General features: G+C 40.9%; 3 protein-coding genes across 5 annotated transcripts in view; 1 reads left to right on the top strand and 2 right to left on the bottom strand.

The window, feature by feature from the left end:
* Window positions 1–10,951: 10,951 nt before the first annotated feature.
* Window positions 10,952–15,043, bottom strand: ccdc174 (coiled-coil domain containing 174). 3 transcript variants are annotated; one of them, XM_030091782.1, is made up of 11 exons: window positions 14,939–15,043; window positions 14,663–14,764; window positions 14,490–14,590; window positions 14,339–14,397; window positions 14,090–14,249; window positions 13,817–13,912; window positions 13,585–13,730; window positions 13,413–13,507; window positions 12,978–13,125; window positions 12,665–12,823; window positions 10,952–12,530 (listed from the first exon to the last, which is right to left on the bottom strand). In XM_030091782.1, the coding sequence occupies exons 1-11, from the start codon at window positions 14,978–14,980 to the stop codon at window positions 11,803–11,805; spliced, it is 1,836 nt and encodes a 611-aa protein (XP_029947642.1). In that variant the 5' UTR covers window positions 14,981–15,043; the 3' UTR covers window positions 10,952–11,802. The 3 variants fall into 3 exon arrangements, with proteins under 3 accessions (XP_029947642.1, XP_029947644.1, XP_029947645.1); XM_030091784.1 differs by having other exon boundaries at window positions 10,953–12,530; window positions 12,665–12,826; window positions 13,585–13,718; XM_030091785.1 differs by having other exon boundaries at window positions 10,953–12,530; window positions 13,585–13,718.
* A 1,163-nt stretch (window positions 15,044–16,206) lies between these two features.
* Window positions 16,207–16,855, top strand: ghrl (ghrelin/obestatin prepropeptide). Its single transcript, XM_030092161.1, has 4 exons — window positions 16,207–16,317; window positions 16,465–16,542; window positions 16,619–16,727; window positions 16,821–16,855. Exons 1-4 carry the CDS (start codon window positions 16,207–16,209, stop codon window positions 16,838–16,840), a joined length of 318 nt encoding a protein of 105 aa, XP_029948021.1. The 3' UTR covers window positions 16,841–16,855.
* Window positions 16,856–18,729: 1,874 nt separating this feature from the next.
* Window positions 18,730–21,167, bottom strand: part of tatdn2 (TatD DNase domain containing 2) — a 2,706-nt gene continuing 268 nt past the window's right edge. The window contains exons 2-6 of the mRNA XM_030091008.1: window positions 20,909–21,167; window positions 19,639–20,547; window positions 19,438–19,565; window positions 19,062–19,245; window positions 18,730–18,870 (exon numbers count right to left, since the gene is read on the bottom strand). The exon at window positions 20,909–21,167 is cut by the window's right edge and continues 164 nt beyond it. Of these exons, the coding sequence (XP_029946868.1) occupies window positions 18,730–18,870; window positions 19,062–19,245; window positions 19,438–19,565; window positions 19,639–20,547; window positions 20,909–21,167 (1,621 nt within the window). The remainder of the gene's footprint in view (window positions 18,871–19,061; window positions 19,246–19,437; window positions 19,566–19,638; window positions 20,548–20,908) is intronic.

Below are 21,167 nucleotides of genomic sequence, written 5' to 3'. Positions count from 1 at the left end.
AAGCAAATTTGGTTTCCTGCACACCCTTCTGGCTATCTAATTGCTGCCCAACAGGCTTTTTTTCTTTTTTCTTTCTTTCTTTCTTTTTTTTTCAAAACAGGAAACTTCTCTCCCTGTTTCCTGCACAGCCCAGCTTCACATCCTCAGGAGCTCATGGACACGGTTTAACCCCTCACTACTCTGACTGTGGGGTGGAGGAGTGAGTTGAGCTATTTTTACGTTTGAATCGTGGTCAGCTGGAGAAAATTTATAACCCCGAAAAATATGTGGGCCGTATATCACCAGAACTAACAGCAGCGTCAGAGGCTTTGTGGGGAATCAGAAAGGAGCAGGAAGGGAGGATAAAGAGGAGCGCTGGATATTTTGACTGAAAAGATGACGCATGAACAAGAATCACGTGGTGTTCAAAATCCTCTGACCTCAGCAATGAAAATATCTGTTTTTTATAGCACAATGAAGGATGTAAAAAATGGGACTGTCTCAGTTTTTAGTATGCTTGAATCTTTGAAACTGCTTCAAAAGATTCTTCTGCTGCTAAAAATCCACTTTAAAAAGTCACCTTATTCATAGTAGACTTAGAGATGAAACAGAAAGCTGAGGAAAAGCATGCAAAGTCATGCAGTTTTTCTCAGATGTAGAAAATGTGGTTGAACACTGCACATTTTGATTCATATGGAGGAAATTCACAAAGTGAGGTACTCAAATATGTGATAGAAGAGTTTTTCAGGGAACCAAGCTGAAGCTTTCAGGCTTGGTCTGTCTCTACAGCATAATGATGAACTGCTGCAGCTTTTCTATTCTTCCCCATGCCACTTTAAGGTCAGCAATCAATTCCCAGCTAATGTGAAACACCGTAGTTTACAAACACTGACTGCTGTGCTGCTCACTAAAAAGTAATTTACAAAACCCGACATCCTTAAAGCAGCGAAGGCAAAAATAAAAGAATGACAGGAAATAAATCTGATTGAAATATTCACTCAAATCAAAAGGACCACAGAAGTGTATCTCCCATTGAGAGCATGACGAGAGTTGTCACTACGGGTGTCCAGCTCATTGAAAAACATTATGTGGCTTCACCTTTGACCCCTCTGCAGTTGGTGCAATTATTGTGTTTTCATATCGAGTCAATAAAGGGGAGGATGTTGAGCTCCTGGGTCTGCAGCATCAAAGTGCATGGGCAGAGAGGAACTGAGAAGCGTGGCTTGGCCCATTGGAGAACATTAACACACACACACACACACACACACACGCCAGGACACACACACCCGATTTTCTAAAGGTGGTTTATATGTTCTGTAAACAATTTCCCTGTGTGTTAACCCAGCTAGTATTGGCTGCTCCTGCATCTCCTCTCTCAGGAACCCAGCACAGGCTTTTATCTGCATAAAACTGTAATGAAATTACTCAGGTTTTCACACAATACAATTAATAATCACCAGATACAGAAACGCTGATGCCTTTGACCCTCATTCTTGTTTCTTTATAGCTCTAAATTCATAATTACACTGCACAATATGTGTCGTGTCCAGGAGTCACTTTTGGGTGAATTCTGGACTTCCTGTATTTTCACAGTAAAAGATATCTACGTGCTCTATAGACAATGGAAGGCACCTGTTTGGATTTAAAGTGATAAATCTAAACGACCGACCACTAGCACACTTGTTTAACTTTTTTCTGCTTTGCATTGATAATATTGATTATGTTTAGATTTTTTTTCTCAATACACTCTACTATTTCGAGAATTTTAAGAATACAAAAGAGATTTATAAACTAAAGCAAGGTAAGCCCAGAGGTCCATCTGTCTGTGCGTCCCATGTAAGCCATGTCAGGAAATAACGGACCTGCTCGTCTCTCCTTGTCTGAAGCGTAACAACATGACTGGGGCTTTAAAAAGGAACTCCACCTTTATATACTCCTTCCGGTGACTGTTTTGGTCTTTCAGCAAAACCAGAGCAGGGAGGGTGGGGGACAACGTCGGGGATCGTTCCAGTTATTTTCAACCTGGTCCTTATTGTCTTGCTTTTTGACGTCACCGAGGGTTTAAAGGAAAAATCATTTACACTGTATCATCAGCTGACATTGTCTGGGTTGTTTTATAAATTTCCAACCTTTTTCTGAGTAAAAGGTTGATGTGGTCCCATCTGTCTTCCTTTCAAACTTCAATGGACTTTAACAGTTTTTCTACAAATTGGTACAAAATGTTAATGGAATAGTGATTATCGTGGCTTTTCTTTGAAATTTATATATATATTTTAATTTAGACAGAAATAAACAAAGGAGAAGCAGAGTTTACAGCAGGTAGTTACTGCTGTTTTATTAACAGAAATTCAGATTGTAAGTTTAATCAGATTTGTTGGAAACTGCAGAATGTGACAAACACTGTAGGCTGTCATTGGTCACGTTGCTGAACCTACAGGAGGCAGGAACAAACTCTTGTGTCATAATGGTCTAATTTTAGTTTACCTTCACATTTTGACAAGCAGGAAAACACAGCTGGAGGGTTGTTTTTGTCCTTCTGTGAGAACTTTCGCACAACAGGAATATTTTCCACCAAAGGAAAGCTGTTAAATGTGACTGCTGTTGTCAGGAAAACAAATTATATCATGTATAAGTAGATATCTCTGGTGTTTCAGTGGGTTTGTTCATAAAATTTTATGTGAACACATTTCAGTGTGTAATTATGACAGTGTTAAGGTTTGACTTAGTAAATTAAACAATAGACAGCTCTTTGTGCTCTGAGGAAATGTTTTCACCGACTTTCTGACAACAGTGTCTGTGTTATTGTTCAGCTCTGACTTTCAGTGTCACTATTTACATACCTGTACCGTCAGGAATGTTATCAACAGTTTATGTTTTCTGTTTTGTTTTTTTTCTGCTGAAAGAACTAAATAGAAATATCAACCTGGAACCTAGAGTGTGGAGTCAAATAAGAGGCTGTCCAGGTGAATCAGTAATATCCGAAACTCTGGTGTGTCAGCATTTCAACTTATCTACACTGTTGACAAGAACAAGTCAGGTTTGAGACAATGAATTGAAAGAAAGAAAGAAGGACCTTGAAGTTTTCCCTGCTTCACCACAGTGGCTTCTCACTGCGCTCAAAGGTTAATTCCACAGGACAAATTTCTCTGAGAAAAAGTAAAGAAGGTTGAGTTTGGGAGATAATTTCTTATTGTAACAGAGCATCTTGGCTATAAATGTCTCACTGGCGTCTATGGCTCGCTTATAGAGCGGGTCATCTTTCAACATTTAATCTCTTGTTTCCTCCTGTTGCCCATATATCGAGTGTGTGTGAGCAAGACACTGATCTGCATGACGTGTGAGTGAGTGAGTGAGTGAGTGTGTGACTGTGAAAATGTGACTAACATTGTAAAGCACTTTGGGTTCTATTGAATCACTGGAACTTTTCCATTATATAAGTGAAATCCACTTACCATCAAAAAGCCCGATCATTTCCCTTGTAAGGAGCAGAACTGACTATGTGAATTACATCAATGAAGCGTGTAAAAAAACCATCCCCGTCAATGACAAATAAAGCTTTTCTTTGTTGATTCATTCTTGTTTTCAGCTTCACGCGTGCACACACTCACGCATATAAAGTCAAAATCCGTCCAGACAAAAACTCACAGCAGATTCACTTGAGCAGCATTTGTTTGTGTGTGTGTGTCTATATATTTCTGTCATCAGTTGTTCTGTGTGCCAGGCAGGTTGGGAGGATGAGGAAAGTCAGAGCAGCCCCTGTGGGCGAGTGTCTCAGACACAGGAGCTTTGAAAGGAAGAAGTGATGGAAGATGAAACAGGGACAATAGGTGGACAGTTTCTCATATGAACCCTGGAGGATCACTACTCTTTACATGTTCTATTGTTTAGTTATTCATTATAAGTGGCGACAAAAAGACTTCCTGAACAGTCAAGTAAAAAAAAAAAATTGAGGGAGGTGTTTATTTTACACTATGGTGTCTTCCTAAAGTATTCATACCAAAGAATCTGCTAGAATCTGAAAAGGTCATGAGACTGCGGTGGAGGTTCACTTCCCAACAGGACAGTGACTCAAAACATACAGCCGGAGCTACAAGGCCCCAGAATTAGTCGACGGCTATTCAACAAGTAGAGGACTAATGGTACCCGACTAGTTGACTAATGAGTTTCATTAGTCGTCCCGACCCTGATGGAACAGTTTAGCTCAGTTCCTGGAGGTCTGCAGCCCTGCATGTTTTCCTGTCTCCTGCTTCAACACAGCTGATTTCAATGAGGCTCGTTATCAGGCTTTCTGCTGAGAGGCACCATATTTTGATTAGATGAATGTGACTAATACAAGCAAACATTATGTTTTTACCAAAATAAAGAAAGACATCTTCTGTTATTACAGTTGTTCAAGCTTTTTTCATTTGACTGAAACTCATTGTTTTGTGCTTGTTGTTTATTTGTGGCGGAACTTCACATTCTTATTTTTTAGAGGTTTGCTTTGGTTGAGCAAACAGTTCTTTTAGTTGCATTAATATAGGAAAGAAATGCGTAGGGGCACTGAGTTTGCTTTTGTTAGATGCAACATTAATCCTCTGAAAGACACATTGAGATGCAAGCAGCCCTTTAACAGCCCCCTGGATCTGACAATCAATACTGGCCATAGGATACCAGCACGAGCGCGAGTGACATCTCTGCTGCACTTCCACCATTCTTTATAGCAGCTAATTTAAGCAAAGTCACTGAGCTTCACACATCAATATAAAATAAGAGAAAAAAATCCAAACAAGTTCAACTTGTAAAATTCATAGGCTTTGTCTATCAGACATGAGGCAAAAACTCACAACATCAACATCAGCAACTGAACAAAGTAAATAGTAAATGCATTATCAAACAACTGTAATATCAAGTAAAAATGAATTGAAAAAACATCAAAATGCAATATTTATTTAAAGAACCAACTCAAACTCTCCATAAGTTTCTAACATGGAACTTAGAATAAGCAGCTTGGAGTTCCACTAACAGCCAATGAAAGAAGATGCTGATGCCTTAAGAGGATGTTATTAATATCAAGTGGACACAACACTCTGGGGACAACTTGACTTGGATGTCCTCCTCCACAAAAGTGCCTTTATCACTCTGATACGAAATTAAAAAGCATCCGTTATTACAATTAAAGTAAGTGGATACAAGCTCTTGTGTTAATTAACGTTGGGGAAAGTCACTTAAAAAGCTGAAAAATGTTGATCTGAAACAGGCCCAGAGCCCCAAGTCAAACCGACTGTCAGAGTCTGCTTGTTTGTTGTATGTGCTGGTTGCGAACATGCTGGTGGTTCTGAGCAGAGAATGATTGGACTATCAATGAGTTCACAGTCCTTTTCCTTCCTTTTCACCCTGTTTTCCTTTCACTTGGACACAATTTATGAGGCCATTACGGATGTGCATGCTTTGTCAACAGTGCCCAGCTAATATCTCTGTCCACATCATGAGGGGAGTGGGGGGGGGGGGGGGGGGGGGGGGGGGGGGGGGGGGGCTGTCAGACGACACTCACCCTGCACAGGAGACAAACTGCCCCGAGAGTTCACGGCTCACGCAAACGCTTCAGGCGTTTAACGCGCCTCAGCATCCTGAACACATTAGCTTCTTCTTTTTTTTTCTGGACCAGCAACTTAAGCAATTCATTCAAGCATTTCTTTCCCCTCGGTCTCAAGTCAGGGCTCAACAGCAGTGTAGTCACGGTGAGAATCTCCATGTTTGAGCCTAGGCTGAGCTGTGACCTGTGTGGTGTCTGCATGTTCTGCCTGGACATGTTTTCTCTTGCATTTTAGGGTGACTGTGAGAAAATACTCTCAATTTTTCTGTAAACCAAAACTTTATGGATCATTTGTGAGTCAACTGAAATTAGATGATGAACACAGTATACAGTATTATAAATCAAGTGAAAGAGTTGTAAAGGAACCCTTAATATTGTCAAATGATTAAAGTATTGCTGATAAAAAATATGTGTAAAGAAAAAAATCTATTTTACATTATAAATCAGGAAGCCCAAGTTGAACAGCAGCTAAATCTAAATGCTGCCATTATGGGCTCTTTGTCCCTTTTTCTCCAATCCATCTGCTGCTGGGGAGGCACTGCAGCAGCTCTGCCATCAAGCTCACCAGCACCACTCCGTTTTACATGTGACCGCTTGACACAACACAGCAGGGGCGACATTATGGCTTTGTGGCAAGAGGGGCACAACAGCCGTGGCGGCATTCGTTCTCATTACGCTCACCAGCCAGCTCATTACAGCTCACCGTGGGGTGATGCTGACAGAGGGACCAGGGCTCCCGATCAGAAGCACATCCTCTCACAGTGTGGAGGTGGCAATGCTCACCAGCACAAGACTATTCACTGATGAGCCATTACAGAAGCCTGCAGCAGCAGCATGATGCTCTTTTTGTGCAGTGTGGGATGTCGAGGCAATAATGTGTTTTAATTGTTTCTCCCATGGACTCTGCTCTGGTGTGTACATGATGGCTGAATCAGTCTCCCTCATTTTTCTTCCATATTTTTCTACATCTCTCACTTTTGACCAGTGTTGGGCAAGTTACTTTTAAAAAGTAAGTAGTTTTCATAGTTACATCTTTAAAAAAGTAGCTGTAACTGAATCATATAATTTAAAAAGTAACTAATTGCTAGGCAAAGTAACTAAAAAATTGCTTAAAAAAATATTTTCATATATAAAAGAATTTGGATCCCCTCTTAATGGAACTTTAAGATGCATATTCAATTATTTACTATAAAATTGAATATATGATTAATGAAATAAATGGACACTTGATAGAATAAATTACAAACGAGAGGGGTTACAAACAGGAAAAGCAACATTAATCAAAATTTTTCAAATGTTGCTGTGTGATAATATGAAGAAGAAAACAATCAAATTTGATTTGTAACTGTAGATAGCATTTCTATATTTGTAAAAGAATTATAAATCACAATAGATGTATGTCAGTCGATGTCTGAATACTTTTAAATGCTGCCTTTGAATGATCAGGGCTCTATGCCGTATTTCTGTCATGTCAGGTGACGCACTTTGCACCAGTAGGGTTCCTTCTTTCTGTATGACGAGGAGTTGGCAACAATGTATCGTTTTGAATGACGTCATCATCTAATTTGACCTAACTATGCAAATAAGCAGTTATTCAAATTAGATGATGATGTCATCTAGAAGGTTCCTTACTGAGGAGTTCGTAACAATGTATCACTTTGAAAAAAAAAATTACAAAACACAATAAATTGCATCATATTTAGTTTTATTATTGAGCACGTGATGAAAATATCATTGTTTCACGGTATGCAATTCCATTTGAATTATTATGACATTGTAATATGTACATCACAACTCACCGTTCAATTCAATTCAGCTTTATTTATCTAGTGCCAAGTACAACACAGTCATTTCCAGGCACTTTTACAGAAAAAACAGTTATAAGCAGGCATAAGCGACTATGGAAAGGAAAAACCCCTTTTAAGAGGAGGACATTTTTCTTTCAGAGAGAGAGAGCACTGACTTCAAGAGAGATCGGTTAGTTTTGAGCAACTCAAATGTTGCCTTAAATTATGAAAACAGTAATTTTCCAGTGTTCACATTTTGTGTGACATTATTGACATCACTGAATTAAAATTCCAGCTGCAGTAAAAAGGGCATGCAGAGTAAAACCCAGCAGATTGTAAAATGCTGTTTGTAATGATTTGTTGTGTCAGTTCATCTCTTGAAAGGGTAAGTTCAATACACACTTTTATTGCAGCATTACCTTTCTCAAAAAAAAAAAATGTTGCTATCAAATCAGATGTCATTTCACACAAAATGACTTGAAAAAAGTAATTTTCCAAAAATATATGTGAATGATAATAAGTTGAGGATATATTCACAACCGAACAAATCTTACGAACTTCCAACTTTATTGAAACATGGGCTTATTTTAAATGTTAGCGCAGCAACACAATTGTTATTTTGATGGAGGAATTTCGAGCCTTATAAGTAAGTAGTACACATAAAATCCAACTAACAGCTTTTCAATATACTTAGCTTTCTAGCATGGCTGTAATTCAAAAGGAAAAGATATTTTATTGAGGTGGATACTGCTGAAACTGAAAGTGGAGCAGGTTCACTAATATGCACAAAGCTGTAAATAATTTTGCTTTTTTTTGGGTGTGGGGAGTGTCTTTGTAATTATATTAATATATTGAATATCCTCCCATCTACAGTGCAGGATGTCAGTAACACTTGAAGACAGCTGTTTGTGATCAGAAAAATAAAATAGAATAAAACACTTCAGAAGGACATCAATCTTTGTGGAAACATCTCATTCAGGGAAGGCTTTGCATATTTTAACAATGTTAGACAACATAATGCAACATCGTCCTGCTGTTGAACTGATCTGGCACCATAGAGACAAGAAAACACGTAGGCATTTATAAACCTGTGTTTTTGGCCTGTTGGAGCAGCAGAACCTACATCAGACAAGAATGGAGCAACATTTGTGAACCATGGCAGCATCAGTTGATCTTCCGTGTCAGAATTTTACAGACTGTTGCTATGGGAAGTGGGGTGGGGCTGAAGATGTTTGAAAAGTGTCACATCATATTTTTCAAAACTTTTAAAATGAATATGGAACAGGCTCTGGAGTTCATAAAACAGATCATTCCCTTTATGCAACATTCACATCTCCTGACACTTGAAACAATAGACATCATGTGGCATGTTATGGAGGCTCTAGCAGCACATCACACAAGACAAGTTAAACTCCTGCGGAGCTCCACAGCTGAGATAAGCACACAGAAGAACAGGCTGGATCCCCGAGCAGGAATCACGAGAGGAAATGAAACAGACCTGCTGTTCTTGTCAGGTGCAACAGTACAGAAAGCGAAATTAATTTCGACAGATGAAAAGTGCTTAGGTATCAGAAATGAAATGTAATAAGCTGTAATGAATACAAGATTTTCCTGTGGTCTCACTCTTTCAGTCTGGCAGGATCCCAAAAAGCCCCCCTATTGTTTTATGGCTCGACTGAAAAACTCATCTCAAAGTTACTTTACTCCCGATCAAAGCATTTTCCTTTCAGTGGTTGTTTCAACTGTTTCAGAGTTGAAAAACTTCCTGTAAGAAAATACCCAATCTTGACAAAACACTTGCATATAAACTTCATCTAAATTATCATTATCCAACAGTCCTTTCGTATATTTGCTCGCTGACATATCAATATTTAATGATTTATTGTCTTATTTCATATCAGTATTGATGGGTTTTTTTCTTTTTTTTACTTTTTTCTGTAATGTTGACTTTAAAAAAATTAAAAAGCAACATAAATTTACAGCATTAAATAATGGTTTCGTTCAAATGTGTAATGCCAGGTGAAGCTCTGGTTTTAAAAACCAGCCTTCCTCCAACATCTTCCCTGGGACTGACAATTTATGGGTTTGATTCCTTTCTCCAGTTTGAGAGTTTAGTCCCCGGGTGTATCATAGAAGCTCTGCATCATAAAACTGCCCTGAGGATTAAAATCATCATAAAAATGAGTGCATTTTCAGCGGTTGTGGAACACGGCGCTATGATTAGAGTCGTGTGTGTTGAATGTGGGGGAAAATCTTTTAATGATGGCAAGACAAAGGATGGAGGAAGCTTCTGCATCCAGTTCATTTACTGAGGTACAATTAGCAAAGGAATATGTAACCATATTTGTATATCTTATAAATGGTAATATTTCCCATTTCAAGTCAGATTACAGTTTACCAGTAAACATATACAACACCTACATGTTCATTAATATGTAGCAACTTTTTATCAATGGGTTCCCATAAAGGACAGACTCAAGAAATATCTTTATAATTGTGAATATCATTGATTTCAAATCAATGATAAGTGTTTATATAATGTTTGAGTGAGTGATCCTTGAATATAGTTGCCATACATATAAAAACAAATATTGTGAAAATAAACCTTTGGGAAAATTCCCACCACGTGAGATGTGAAGAGGCTTCTGCGAGTTGAGGATCGTCTGTTTTCTATTATGAAAACAGCAGGTGGCCACTTTGCTCAGACACTGCTGAATTACACATCACACTCATCTAAATACAGAATAATTTCTCAGTGGCTCCTCTTGAGAGGACAGAGCTGTCACTGAGACCTGCCCTCACACTCCTAATGAGTGATCAGCCTCATCAAAGCGGTGAGTCAGCGAGTCAAAATGTAAGAGGTGACATGTTTTTCTCCAGATAATGTAAATCTGCTGAGAGCAGGCTGCAGGTCTCCTCCTGTTCCGCTCAGTTCAGAGTTAGATCTGCTCAGAGCTGACATAAAGGATTCCCTCTATGTCTGCTGTCTTCAGCTCTAGAGTAGCCTACTGATCAGTGTTTCACCAACAGGTGTCTGAAGTCCACCGTGCCTACTGCAGTTTAATTCAAGAATGCGGACGATCATCCAGCTCTGTAAAAACTGGATCATGAGTCATTTAATCGGTTCGAGGAGATTGTGTGAAATATTCATCCTCTGAGAACCATGGAAATAGGAAAACCTAAGATAATGACTCCAGTAGCAGCTCAGATATTCCACTCTGGAGCAACATTGTGAACCCACTGAGGAATCCTGCCTCTCCAAGAAAGGGGAACTTTTTTTAATTCTAACTCTTTGCCTCCTGTTGCAACGGGTAATCTTAAAGTGAGCATGTTTTACCACCAGTGGAATGTCCACTGGAAAAGGGAAAAACTTCAGTATATATCAAATTCAAATACCCGAGAACCAGCTCAACCCACTGATTCAAATATATTAATTTTAGACTGCAAGACCAAGTTTGTATTAATGTGACTTTGTAGGACGTGGTTAGTAGTTTGTTGTCATGGTTTAAACCCTGAAAGAGCCCTCATTCAGAATCACCTCACATTGTTCAAGACAGTTTTATTGTCGTCCTCACATCTTCATTGGGTGACCCTGGATGGCAGGATGTCTGTATTTTACTTGACCAGTATGGTTTGAGGCATGTACTTCAGAAGAATCAAGTCATAATCTCTGGCACTTCTAAAGTTAAAAATATGATGAATTCCTCTTTAAATAGACAAGTGAGAGAGAAATAATTCAAAGTGACAGTACACAGGGCCTGAAAATGACATGGCCGGTTTGTGGGGTTCATAAAACTGTCAGAGGAGAGAAGGAAGAGACTAAGTGGAGTATATTACATCTCTGTTTGAGACATGATGGGGGATTTTTAAACTGAATTGAAAAACCATGTGGTTTCCAGAGTAAACATGCAGAAACAAAAATCAAAGCTAAGATGCTAGATATTTATTGGTTGCATTTTCTGAAGATCTGGTACTTTTCCTCATGTGTGCACTTACTCAAATATCAATTTCAGGCAATCGGATATGTCAGGACATTTAACATGTCACAAATTAATAGACATTTTAAATGCATATGATTATATTGCTTTAAAAAGTAGTTATTTAATTAAGACAATTGATTAAGTAATTTAAAGGAGCAGCCCGCTGTATAAATCAGGTGTAAAGCGCCATCAGGTGGATTTCATGTGTGTAAGGAAATGTTCAAAAATCAAATGTCTTCTAATTTCCAACAGTCATATCAATATCTCTGATATTGCATGAGTGAAATAAACAGGGAAAATTTTTAAAGCAAAGTCTTCCCAAGGTTTTTCTTTTCTAAAATTACCAAACTGAACCTAAAAAGACAAGACCAAGTCAGAACTGAGTGAAGGTAAATCCCTAATATGTTTTAATATTTATTACTTTAATTCAAGAGAATTGGAACTGTGTTTCATTGCTTCTAACATTTCTTCGGAACTGGAATCAGGAAAAGTTTCTGTAGAAGGATAATATGTCATCCAGACTCTGAGAAGGGGCCTGAGGAGGACGGCGTGGAGGAGCCTGAGGGGGCCCCTGAGAGGGGGGCGGAGCCTGAGGGGGCCCCTGAGAGGGGGGCGGAGCCTGAGGGGGCCCTTGAGGAGCTTGAAGGGGCCCCTGAGGAGGAGCAGGAGCCTGAAGGGGCCCCTGAGAGGGAGGCGGAGCCTGAGGGGGCCCCTGAGGAGGAGCAGGCTCCTGACCAGGCTGCTGCATCTGACTGTGGAGCTGAGGGGGGTACTGCGGTGGGAAGTTGGGAGGATAATAGTTGGAGTATTGAGGGAGAAATGGAGGGAAGGGATGAGGAGGACCTGCAAAGTGGGGAGGAGGAGGGGGAGGAAATGAAGGATAAAACACAGGAGGGGAATGAAAAGGCGGGGCAGAATGTGAGGCGCTCTCTGCAGGCGGTGGCTGGGAGGAAGAAGGAGGAGGATTCTGTTGGGGTTGAGGAGGTGGGGAAGCAGGTTTAGGTGGAGGCTGTGCTCTGGCATCGCTCTCAGAGACTTCTTCGGGGCCTTTCATCCAACTGAAGGACATGGCACTTTTATTCTGCTGATTGTTAGTCTTCCCTGGCTTTTGTCTGTTCATCTTCTCATCACTAAAATATGCAGACGGTGGTGCAAATTCTGAATCTCGCTCATCTCGCCGCCGGGATTTCCACTCACTAAACATGTACTCTGCAAGAAAAAAGACAAATGTTTCAAACGCAATGTACACAAGACGAGTCAGTTCATTGAAGGACAAAAATATCAAAACCCAGTTCATTTTCTTTTGCACTGAAAGGTGAAAAGGGGAAAATAATGGGGCTTACCTTTGCCCCTGTCCCATTCTCGGACATGAGGAACTCCTGGTTTGGTGTCTCTCCTCTCCTGGATCTCCACTTCCACCTTCTTCAGTATGCTGGCCTCAGAGCACTGCTCTGGCAGGGGGACGGGTCCGCCCAGTTCATCATCTTCCTCCTCCTCCTCTTCTTCTAAAAAGAAAAAAAAAAAAATCAGAACAATCCCTCAATCATTTGTAAACAGCAACACATAAATATATTACTTTGTCGAGTAGCTCCTGTTTCTGAGGTAACAAATTATAACCATAACAGATCCAGAGTCTTAGAGGAGGGAGACACTAACCTTGGTTTTCTTCCTCTCTGTCCTCTTCCTCTGTGCCATCCAGCTTGGCCTTCTTCATCTTCCTCTGCCTCACCTTAGCCAGTCGGGCCTTGAGGATGGCCTGCCTCTTCTCCTTCAGTCGTTCTCTTTTAGTGCGCTGATCTGTGGTCTGAGGAACGGATGTGAAAGAGGAGGAAAGACTGAGCAAAAAAATACAGGCGTTTATGATCGGTCTGGATTCCAATCTGACTTCATTCACTCATGAACCCGAGCTTCTACATCTATCTGCAGCAAAACTTCCAACTAAGTTTTCAGGGAGAAAAAAATGCTCAAATACTTCGATAACAATGCAAATGCATGTTTGTCTATGGTGGAAGAACAGGAACAGCAACTGCAGGGTGATGTTTTCTGTAAAAACCATCTATGTATTTCATATGTAAACATTCAGCAGCCCACCTGGTCTCTGAGCATGTCAAGGGTTTCTCTCTGTTTTCTGCGCTGCTCCTGATCCTGAGAGAAAGCATAGTATCCCACACCAAGGTCCCGAGCCTCTGCATGAGGAGAGAAGTATTTTTATAGAGCAGCACCACGCACTCAAACCAAACGATGGAGATGAGCTGACGCCAACCTTGGCCTCGGATGTCTTCGTAGTGGATTGGTCCAACAGGTTTCCTCATGGCCTCCTCCTCCTCTCTCTCCCACTCTTGCCTCTGCAATTCTCGACGCATGTCCTCTGAGAGTAAGGTCTTGTCAATAGAGGCACTGTTAAAGCAACCGGAGGTAAGCAAAAGAATTTCAGCCTTTATCATGGCACACACTTACACTGGACCTTTAATCAATAAAGTGACAGAATTATTTACCTCTTTCCTTTAAAGTCTTGATCCAGTTTCTTGAAATCTGGCAGGTCTTTCTTCATGCATCTTCGCGATCGCCCTAAAGCATCAACAAAGTCCACCCTACAAATAAACAAAGCAGAACATTTTAATCAATTCAAAACATGGTCATGCTGCGCATTACCGATGCCAGCATCGACCGGGCCAGCATCCAATACTGAAGCCTCCATGCGTCAAAAACTACAGAATATACACCAGTATTTTTCATTATTATCTATAGACGTATGAATTAGACATTACCATTCCTCATCTGGGTTCTGAGGAGGGGGAACAGGTGATGAGTAGCAGTCTCTGTCATCATCATCATCCTCCTCTGCCTCCTTCTGACCAAACGTTTCCCTCTTTTTGTCTATGATCTTCTGGGTGAAGTCAACGAGGAACAACCCTTCTGTCTCTTCATCTGTTACAGTACAAGACAAAGCAAACCATAAGAATTCTGCCTTGTTACAAAGGTGAGCTTCACTGTAACAATTCAACAGCTCTGCTGACCTGGAAAATCTCCTTTTGTCATCTGCTCGTAGAGTCTGGCTTTTTCCTCCAGCTTGCGTCTGTTTGAAAACGAGCCATGAAAGGTGGAGATGTTAGTCTGTTGTGTTTCTCGACACTCCATTTCTCATATTGCTGATGTTATTCGGCTCACTTCGATGTGTCGAGGGTAATCTGCTCTTCTGACAGCTGCTCTGCATCTTTCGCAGCTCTTGCTGAGACCCCAGCGTTTTGCTTGCTCCAGACATTTGGTTTCTGTGTGGTATATGAGAAGTTAGCTCAAACCCACTGAAACTTAACGTTAAGATACAGCCACTCACTGTGTACCTTTATGTTGGGTTTTGCTTTGTATCCGCCACTGTCTTTTCCGAGTTTCTCCTGCTTGAACTGTTCCTGCTTCCTGTACAGCTCAGCTTTAAGATCCACCAGCTGTAAGACACAGACATTACAGAAAGGTAAGTTCTCACCGCAGGTTAGCCTCCAGCACCATCAACCGAGAGCATGTTAGCTCATAACAGCTACTTCTCTCTTTAATATAGACGTTTCACGGCCGCGGAGAGTATCGGCTGAATGCTTCCAGCCCCCCTTTTCTCCACAACTCACCGATGAAGCCGTCACTTCGAAGGGTTTCTTCTTTCTGTCCATGATGATTGTTTATTTTGCGGACTAAAGTGTCCATAAAGCTCTTTCTTCTTCTTCAGATTTTTCTTCTTCTGTGGTTTTAGTCTCAATGCGGCTCACAGGCAGCCGCTCTGTCGCCCCCTAGCGGCGCCCTTCTCAAACGGCCTCCATCCACTTTCACTGCGCTCTTTTCTTTATCTTTGTCGAAATATACATTTAACTGATCAGAACTACAACGTCTAATTTTGGGGGACAGTTCAGTGTTTTCTCCAGTATTGACCCGAAAATATTTATTTAATATTTGTACAAGTTCTGGCCCTATCTTCAGCACTGCACAACCCTCAGCTAGATAAAGCACCATAGAAGGTGGATGCATAGTTTCTCGTGAGAAATGAAAAAGAAGAAGCTTCCTGACCCCCTGTTTAACTGCCACCTGCTGGGAATCATTCGAAGCCCTCTGGTGCCCCCTAGCGGAGACCTGCATCAACACTTTCAAACCTAGAATAAAATACTGTTAGTGTATCTCAATAAGGTTAATAGTAAACAGTTTTTACTAAAACACACTTTCAAATGACTGAATGTTTGATTTTGTTTTGTCAAATCATATATGTGGATTTATACTTTGAAAATCTTTTTAAACATGTTACAAGATACATTGAACATTATATATACATAATCATAAAAACAAATATGTTATTTTTCTGAGATTCAGTTTTGTTTAACACAGGCACATTAAATGAGCATTCGCCACTGTTGAGGAATTTGATTCATAAACACTGATTTAATATCATATCTGAAGTTAATCGAGGTCGTCTCTTTCAATAAAAGCAGTATTCTTGATTTGTTCCATGCTTAGTTTTGTGTAGTTTTTGTCTGACAGCCCAGGATTGTAAAAACAACGTACATGAGCGAGATAATGATCTATTCTAAACACATTTCTTTGTGACAGAGAACAGCTATCAGCTCACAACTGAGAAATGTCCACTTTGTTATCAGTTCAAACATTTGAACAGTCCTGTGCTGCCAAGATATGACTCCCTTTCGTGCATATCACCATTATAATTAATGTGTTCTTGAAACATTTTCTAGGATATATAAGAGAGTGAAACTGCTGCCTCACAAGCAAGACTTTTTCTTCTGGAGAAAGTGAATCTAAATTATTACAATTTAAGTCATTTCACACAGGAGGGTTCCCCCTTTTTGTTTTTGATAGATATCAGGCAGTGAAGATTTTTTATTATCATTCCATCATGTTTTTGAAAACTCCTTTTCTTCTGTTTTTTCTGTTGTGCACTCTGACTCTGTGGTGCAAGTCTGCCAGCGCAGGCTCCAGCTTCCTCAGCCCTTCACAAAAGCCTCAGGTAAGATGCTTTCTTTCTGAAATCCTGAAGCCCTAACAGATTTTACTCATTAGAATTTACTCAAGACATGAAAATTAGGTAACGCTCTCCGACTTCAAATGTGAAGCTGCATTGGTCGCAATGATCACAGCTTATTTTCATTCACAGACAAAAGGGAAGACTGTCAGATACAGCCGCCACGCCATGGAGGAGCCTGGTCAGCCCACTGAGGACAAACACATCAGCGTGAGTGGAAAACAGACATCGGTAGCCTCAGTACAGTCATGATGATGAGTCGATGATCTGTCGCTGCTTTGAGCAGGTGAGCGCTCCATTTGAGATCAGCATGATGCTGACAGAAGAGGAGTTTGAGGAGTACAGTCTGGTGCTCCAGGAGATCGTTCAGCATCTGAGAGACAGAGAGGCTGCAGGTCTGTTCTATTCATCTACTTTATAAATTTAAAAAAAAACTAACTGGTCTAAATGTAGTGAAGCAATTATTTGATTTATGGTTTTGTTTTCAGGGAGAGTGGCATCACCATGAACTTCAAACTGGCAGCTTCAAAAAACATCTGATTTACACTGCAGTTCATGACTGTAACAACTGGAAGTGATCATTAAAAAAGAATTTCCCCAAAAGTTCATTGTGTTTTATTCTGATGCTGAATGAAGTTCTCAGAGAACAGAATGGTTCTCAGGTACTGCTGACCACAGTGAAACTGGAAGGCAGGTAAAATCACATGCATAACTCAACGCAAGCTTCAATCATTTGGGAGAATCTTCTTCGGCGATTGAAGTGATGAAGATATCATTAATACCCTGTCTTCGAAAAAGCAAACGTTAAATACACAGTTTAAAGAATCTGAGTCTGAAACAAGTTTTTTTCAGAGTTCAGCTCTAAATTGCCTCAATTTAGAGACAACTAAACTCAAATGTTCATACAAAGAGAGGATATCTACATTCAATATGAAGCAAAAGTTGAGTGCTTCCTTAGATGTATTCTATGAACATTTTTGAAATTAACTTTAGTGTAAGTGTCAAGAGAGACATTACATTTTTGAATATAATCTTGAGGACAAACGCATGTGTAGCCTATGCTAAAGATACAGACTGCAGAATATAAAGATTTACTAGATATTTAAGAGAAGTGTCTGGCATGAGAAGAGTTAGAGCTTTTATTGCCTATAGATCACACAAATATAATGTAAAAAACAAGAATCTGCATTTGTGGCATGAACCATGGGAGATCTGATGAGGCGCAGTGTGGATTTAGACTTCCCATTCTCACATCTTGTCAACCTGATCTGAACACGGAACTTTACATTAAATTAAAAATAATTTTTTAATGCTCAAATATTCATCAATACATCACATTTTAAAGCCTGATTTTTTTGAAGTTGTTTTCCAGATGTAAACTCTGCCGTCAGAAGAACCTGCATTTATTGTAAAACATTCAAGTAATATCTACACTGATCCTTCCACAAACTCATCAGTAGATTCACAAATAAAAACTTGAAAAGAGTTTTATTTTAGAAAAAGCAGGGATAACTCATATTTACATGTCTGGCACACACACACACACACACACACACACTGTAGAAACATCAGTAAATAGGTCACCCACTGCTCTGACACCGCCTGTCCTCGGGTCCAATTTGAAGCTGGTGATACATCACATCACCACGAACACTGTGCTCCGGCCTACATTTTGAAAACAAGGTTTTCATTAGGACACAGAAAGTCCTATTTTAACACACTCTTTTCAAATCTAATGTAGACAATTTAACCTTAATGTAGTGCTCGGACTGCAGACTCTCAACCACTGAAAAACATCACAAGACTTCTAACAAAACAAAAAAAAGGCACTCAAGCAAAATGTGTGTGATGAACGAGCTGGTGTCACAGGAAGCTAATGGACGGACCTCACATCCAACCACTCTCCTCAATGGAATCAGCGCCAGAGCAGAACACAGAGTGACGCACGACGCTCCACACTGTCCCGCTTCACATGTCCTTGGCTATCGACAGGAAAGAGTAACGCAGCGAGACACGTGAAAAATGACTAAATTTAATGTAAAGGAAAGCTGTTGTCTTCTCTCCACTGCAATCAGACTGGAATACACAGCACCAAACAACTAAACTATTGTCACAACTTAGAACATGCCAGCAAAGCCAAGCGAGGACGAAACTAAAAAAAAAAAAAACTTAGAACCACACTGACGGGGGATTCGTTTGCATCAGCAATTACATAAAACATGACCAGAAAGAAAGTCATTCAGTCCACAAAGCAACAGTTCAACATCGGTATTTCAGGTTTAAAATAAGAACACTAATCAGCATGTGCATCTTCACATGGAGAAAAAAATATCTAAAACAAGCTCTACAAGAAAAATAAGTCGTCCAATAAGGAAAGGAAGCGGCAGAGCCTGGTCCTCAGATGCCGTACAGCTGGGTGGTGTTGTTTCGGACGGTTTTGAACACCGTGGTCATGTCCTCGCCCTTCAGGAGACTCAGCTCATGCAGAGTGTGGATGCCCATTCCAGGGGTTGAAAACCTCCAGGTGTCTTTACTGACCTGGTGACAGGTGCAAAACCTGGCCTTAGATTTCAGGGTATTTCAGCTAAATATCAGCCTTAATTCAGACAATCGGGATTTTGCTGCTCCAGTTTGTCTTGTTTGGTGGATAATTTGCTGGCATCCTCATTATAAACAATAACGGTAAATAAATCAATCGCAATAGGGAGGTGCTTCTGATCCAAACGTACCTCTCGTGGCAGGAAATATGGAGCGTCGGTCTCCAACACGATGCGGTCCAGGGGGATCTGGCAAACAGCATTTCTGGCGCCTGTGGCTCTGGTGTTTGTGATCAGAGCTGTGAAGCCCACATAGAGGTTGGGGAACTCTCTGAGGAATGGCTCGATCACTGGGTAGCTGTTTGTGAAGCAGTGTCTGGAAACCAAAAAAAAAAGACATTTTAAATGTAAAAGGTCCTGTTGATCCATTAAAAGGTGGAATGGATGCAGATGCATGAGATTTATGAGCACATTTACTAATATTGAAACTTTAATTAGGATTAACAAGAGAAAAAAAGATTTAGAGATCAAAATACAAAGCCTCACATTGAGTTTACTGACCACACACCTGTGAATTTTGTAATCCCTGGGAACACACTTCTTCATGATTGCAAACAGGTCGTCGTCTGCATCTCGACAGTGGATCACCAGAGGCTTCTGCAGAGCCACCGCCAGGCGCAGCTGGCGCTCAAACACCTACACAAACAAACATCAGTCATCTCATACACTAAATATATGTTCTTCCTCTTGATACAGATTGCAGTCTTACCTTTTTCTGGGTGCAGGAGTCGGTGGAGTTTTTGTAGGAATAGTCCAGCCCCATCTCACCGAACGCCACAGCTTTTGGATGCTTCATTGCCGTCAAGATGTTGTTTTCCTGAACACTTGAGTAGTCTTTGGCAAAGTGAGGGTGGCAGCCAAACGCCCCCCACACCATGTCTTCGGCCAGTAAACCCTCCCACAGGGCCTCCTTCACCATGACTCCTGGGTTGCAAAAGTCTGTGATGCAGCCGTGAAACTCGGAAGAAAAGCTGCTCTGATACATCCGACGGAAACTGCTGAACGTCCCACGGAAACCCAGCTTTCCGTAGAGCATGTCCAGATGGCAGTGTGTGTCGATGAAACCAAGCTGGCTGTCCTGCAGGGGAGGTCTGGTCCATAACGGTCGAGCCTCCAGGGACAATCTTCTTCTTGGTAAACGACGGGCAGCCGAGGACTTTGGGTAACGCACTGAGGAGGCACCATCTGACCGCCTCCGTGAGGGGAGGGAGTCCCGGCTGGACCCTCGACTTGAATGCCGGGCCACACTGACGGGATCAGACCATCGCGACCGGACCGTGCTGGACGGGCGGAAAGTCTCAGTCTGGACTCGGGATGGCGGTGAAGAGCTCCTGCTGGATGAGTCGGGCTGTTTGAACTCCACAGTCCTCTGCGGGAATGTAAAAGCTTCCTCTGTGTCTTCAGCAGTTGCCTGAGCAGCATCAGTGTCTTCATTAGTGGAACTGAAGGTGACAGGAGTAGTAAAACGAGGAATTTCCTCCAACTCAGGGAGGGACGAGGAACTGTCGTCGCCTTCCAGCTCGTTTTTGGGAATAAACAGGTTTAATTCAGGGGCTGTCTGTCCGATATGTCCTGCCACCCAGTTTTCAGGTGAATTCTTTATTTGTACTGTGAAATTCTGAAAAACAGGAAGATAATAAAAGGAAATAAGGAAAAAAATCAATCAAATTGAACCTCGAACAAACATTTTTATCAAATGGCTGTCAGTTTTGATTCAAGTTTCGCAGGAAGTGAAAAGAGCTTGAAATGTCCATACAGGTGCCTCAGACAATTTGATGTAGTTTGACTTGTGATTCAAATGACGGTGCTCTTAGATTTCATTATGTTGACCTAACGTGTGCCCTGCTAACCAACCACTAAACAAGAAGAAAAGTTAATGCCTCTATTATAAAAAACTGCAAATTGAATTAAATAGCAAAAGTACAGAGTTGTGTTGTGTTTCATGCCTGCGGGTCAAACACTGAAAAGCTCTCACTTACGGGTTGATATCTTTGTGGCTGTGGACTGTCAATTTGGATCTCTGGGTCGTCGGATATCAGTAGAATAGAGCACTGATCTTCACTGGCAGCGAAGCTTTCCTCAGATCGGTCAGGCTCAATTGAAGAGCAAGTAAGATCCATGCTGCTCCTTTCAAAGGATGCTGGACTCTGGGATTTATTCAGTGCGGACGGAGGTCGAAGTGGCGTTGACCATCTGTCAGTGTCAGTACTGAAAGTGTTGGTAGTTGTGCACTTTTCT

This window comes from Salarias fasciatus, chromosome 5, assembly GCF_902148845.1.
Source record: "Salarias fasciatus chromosome 5, fSalaFa1.1, whole genome shotgun sequence".
In the NCBI taxonomy this organism is placed as follows: Eukaryota; Metazoa; Chordata; class Actinopteri; order Blenniiformes; family Blenniidae; genus Salarias; species Salarias fasciatus.
This window is presented reverse-complemented; position numbering and strand designations above follow the sequence as displayed.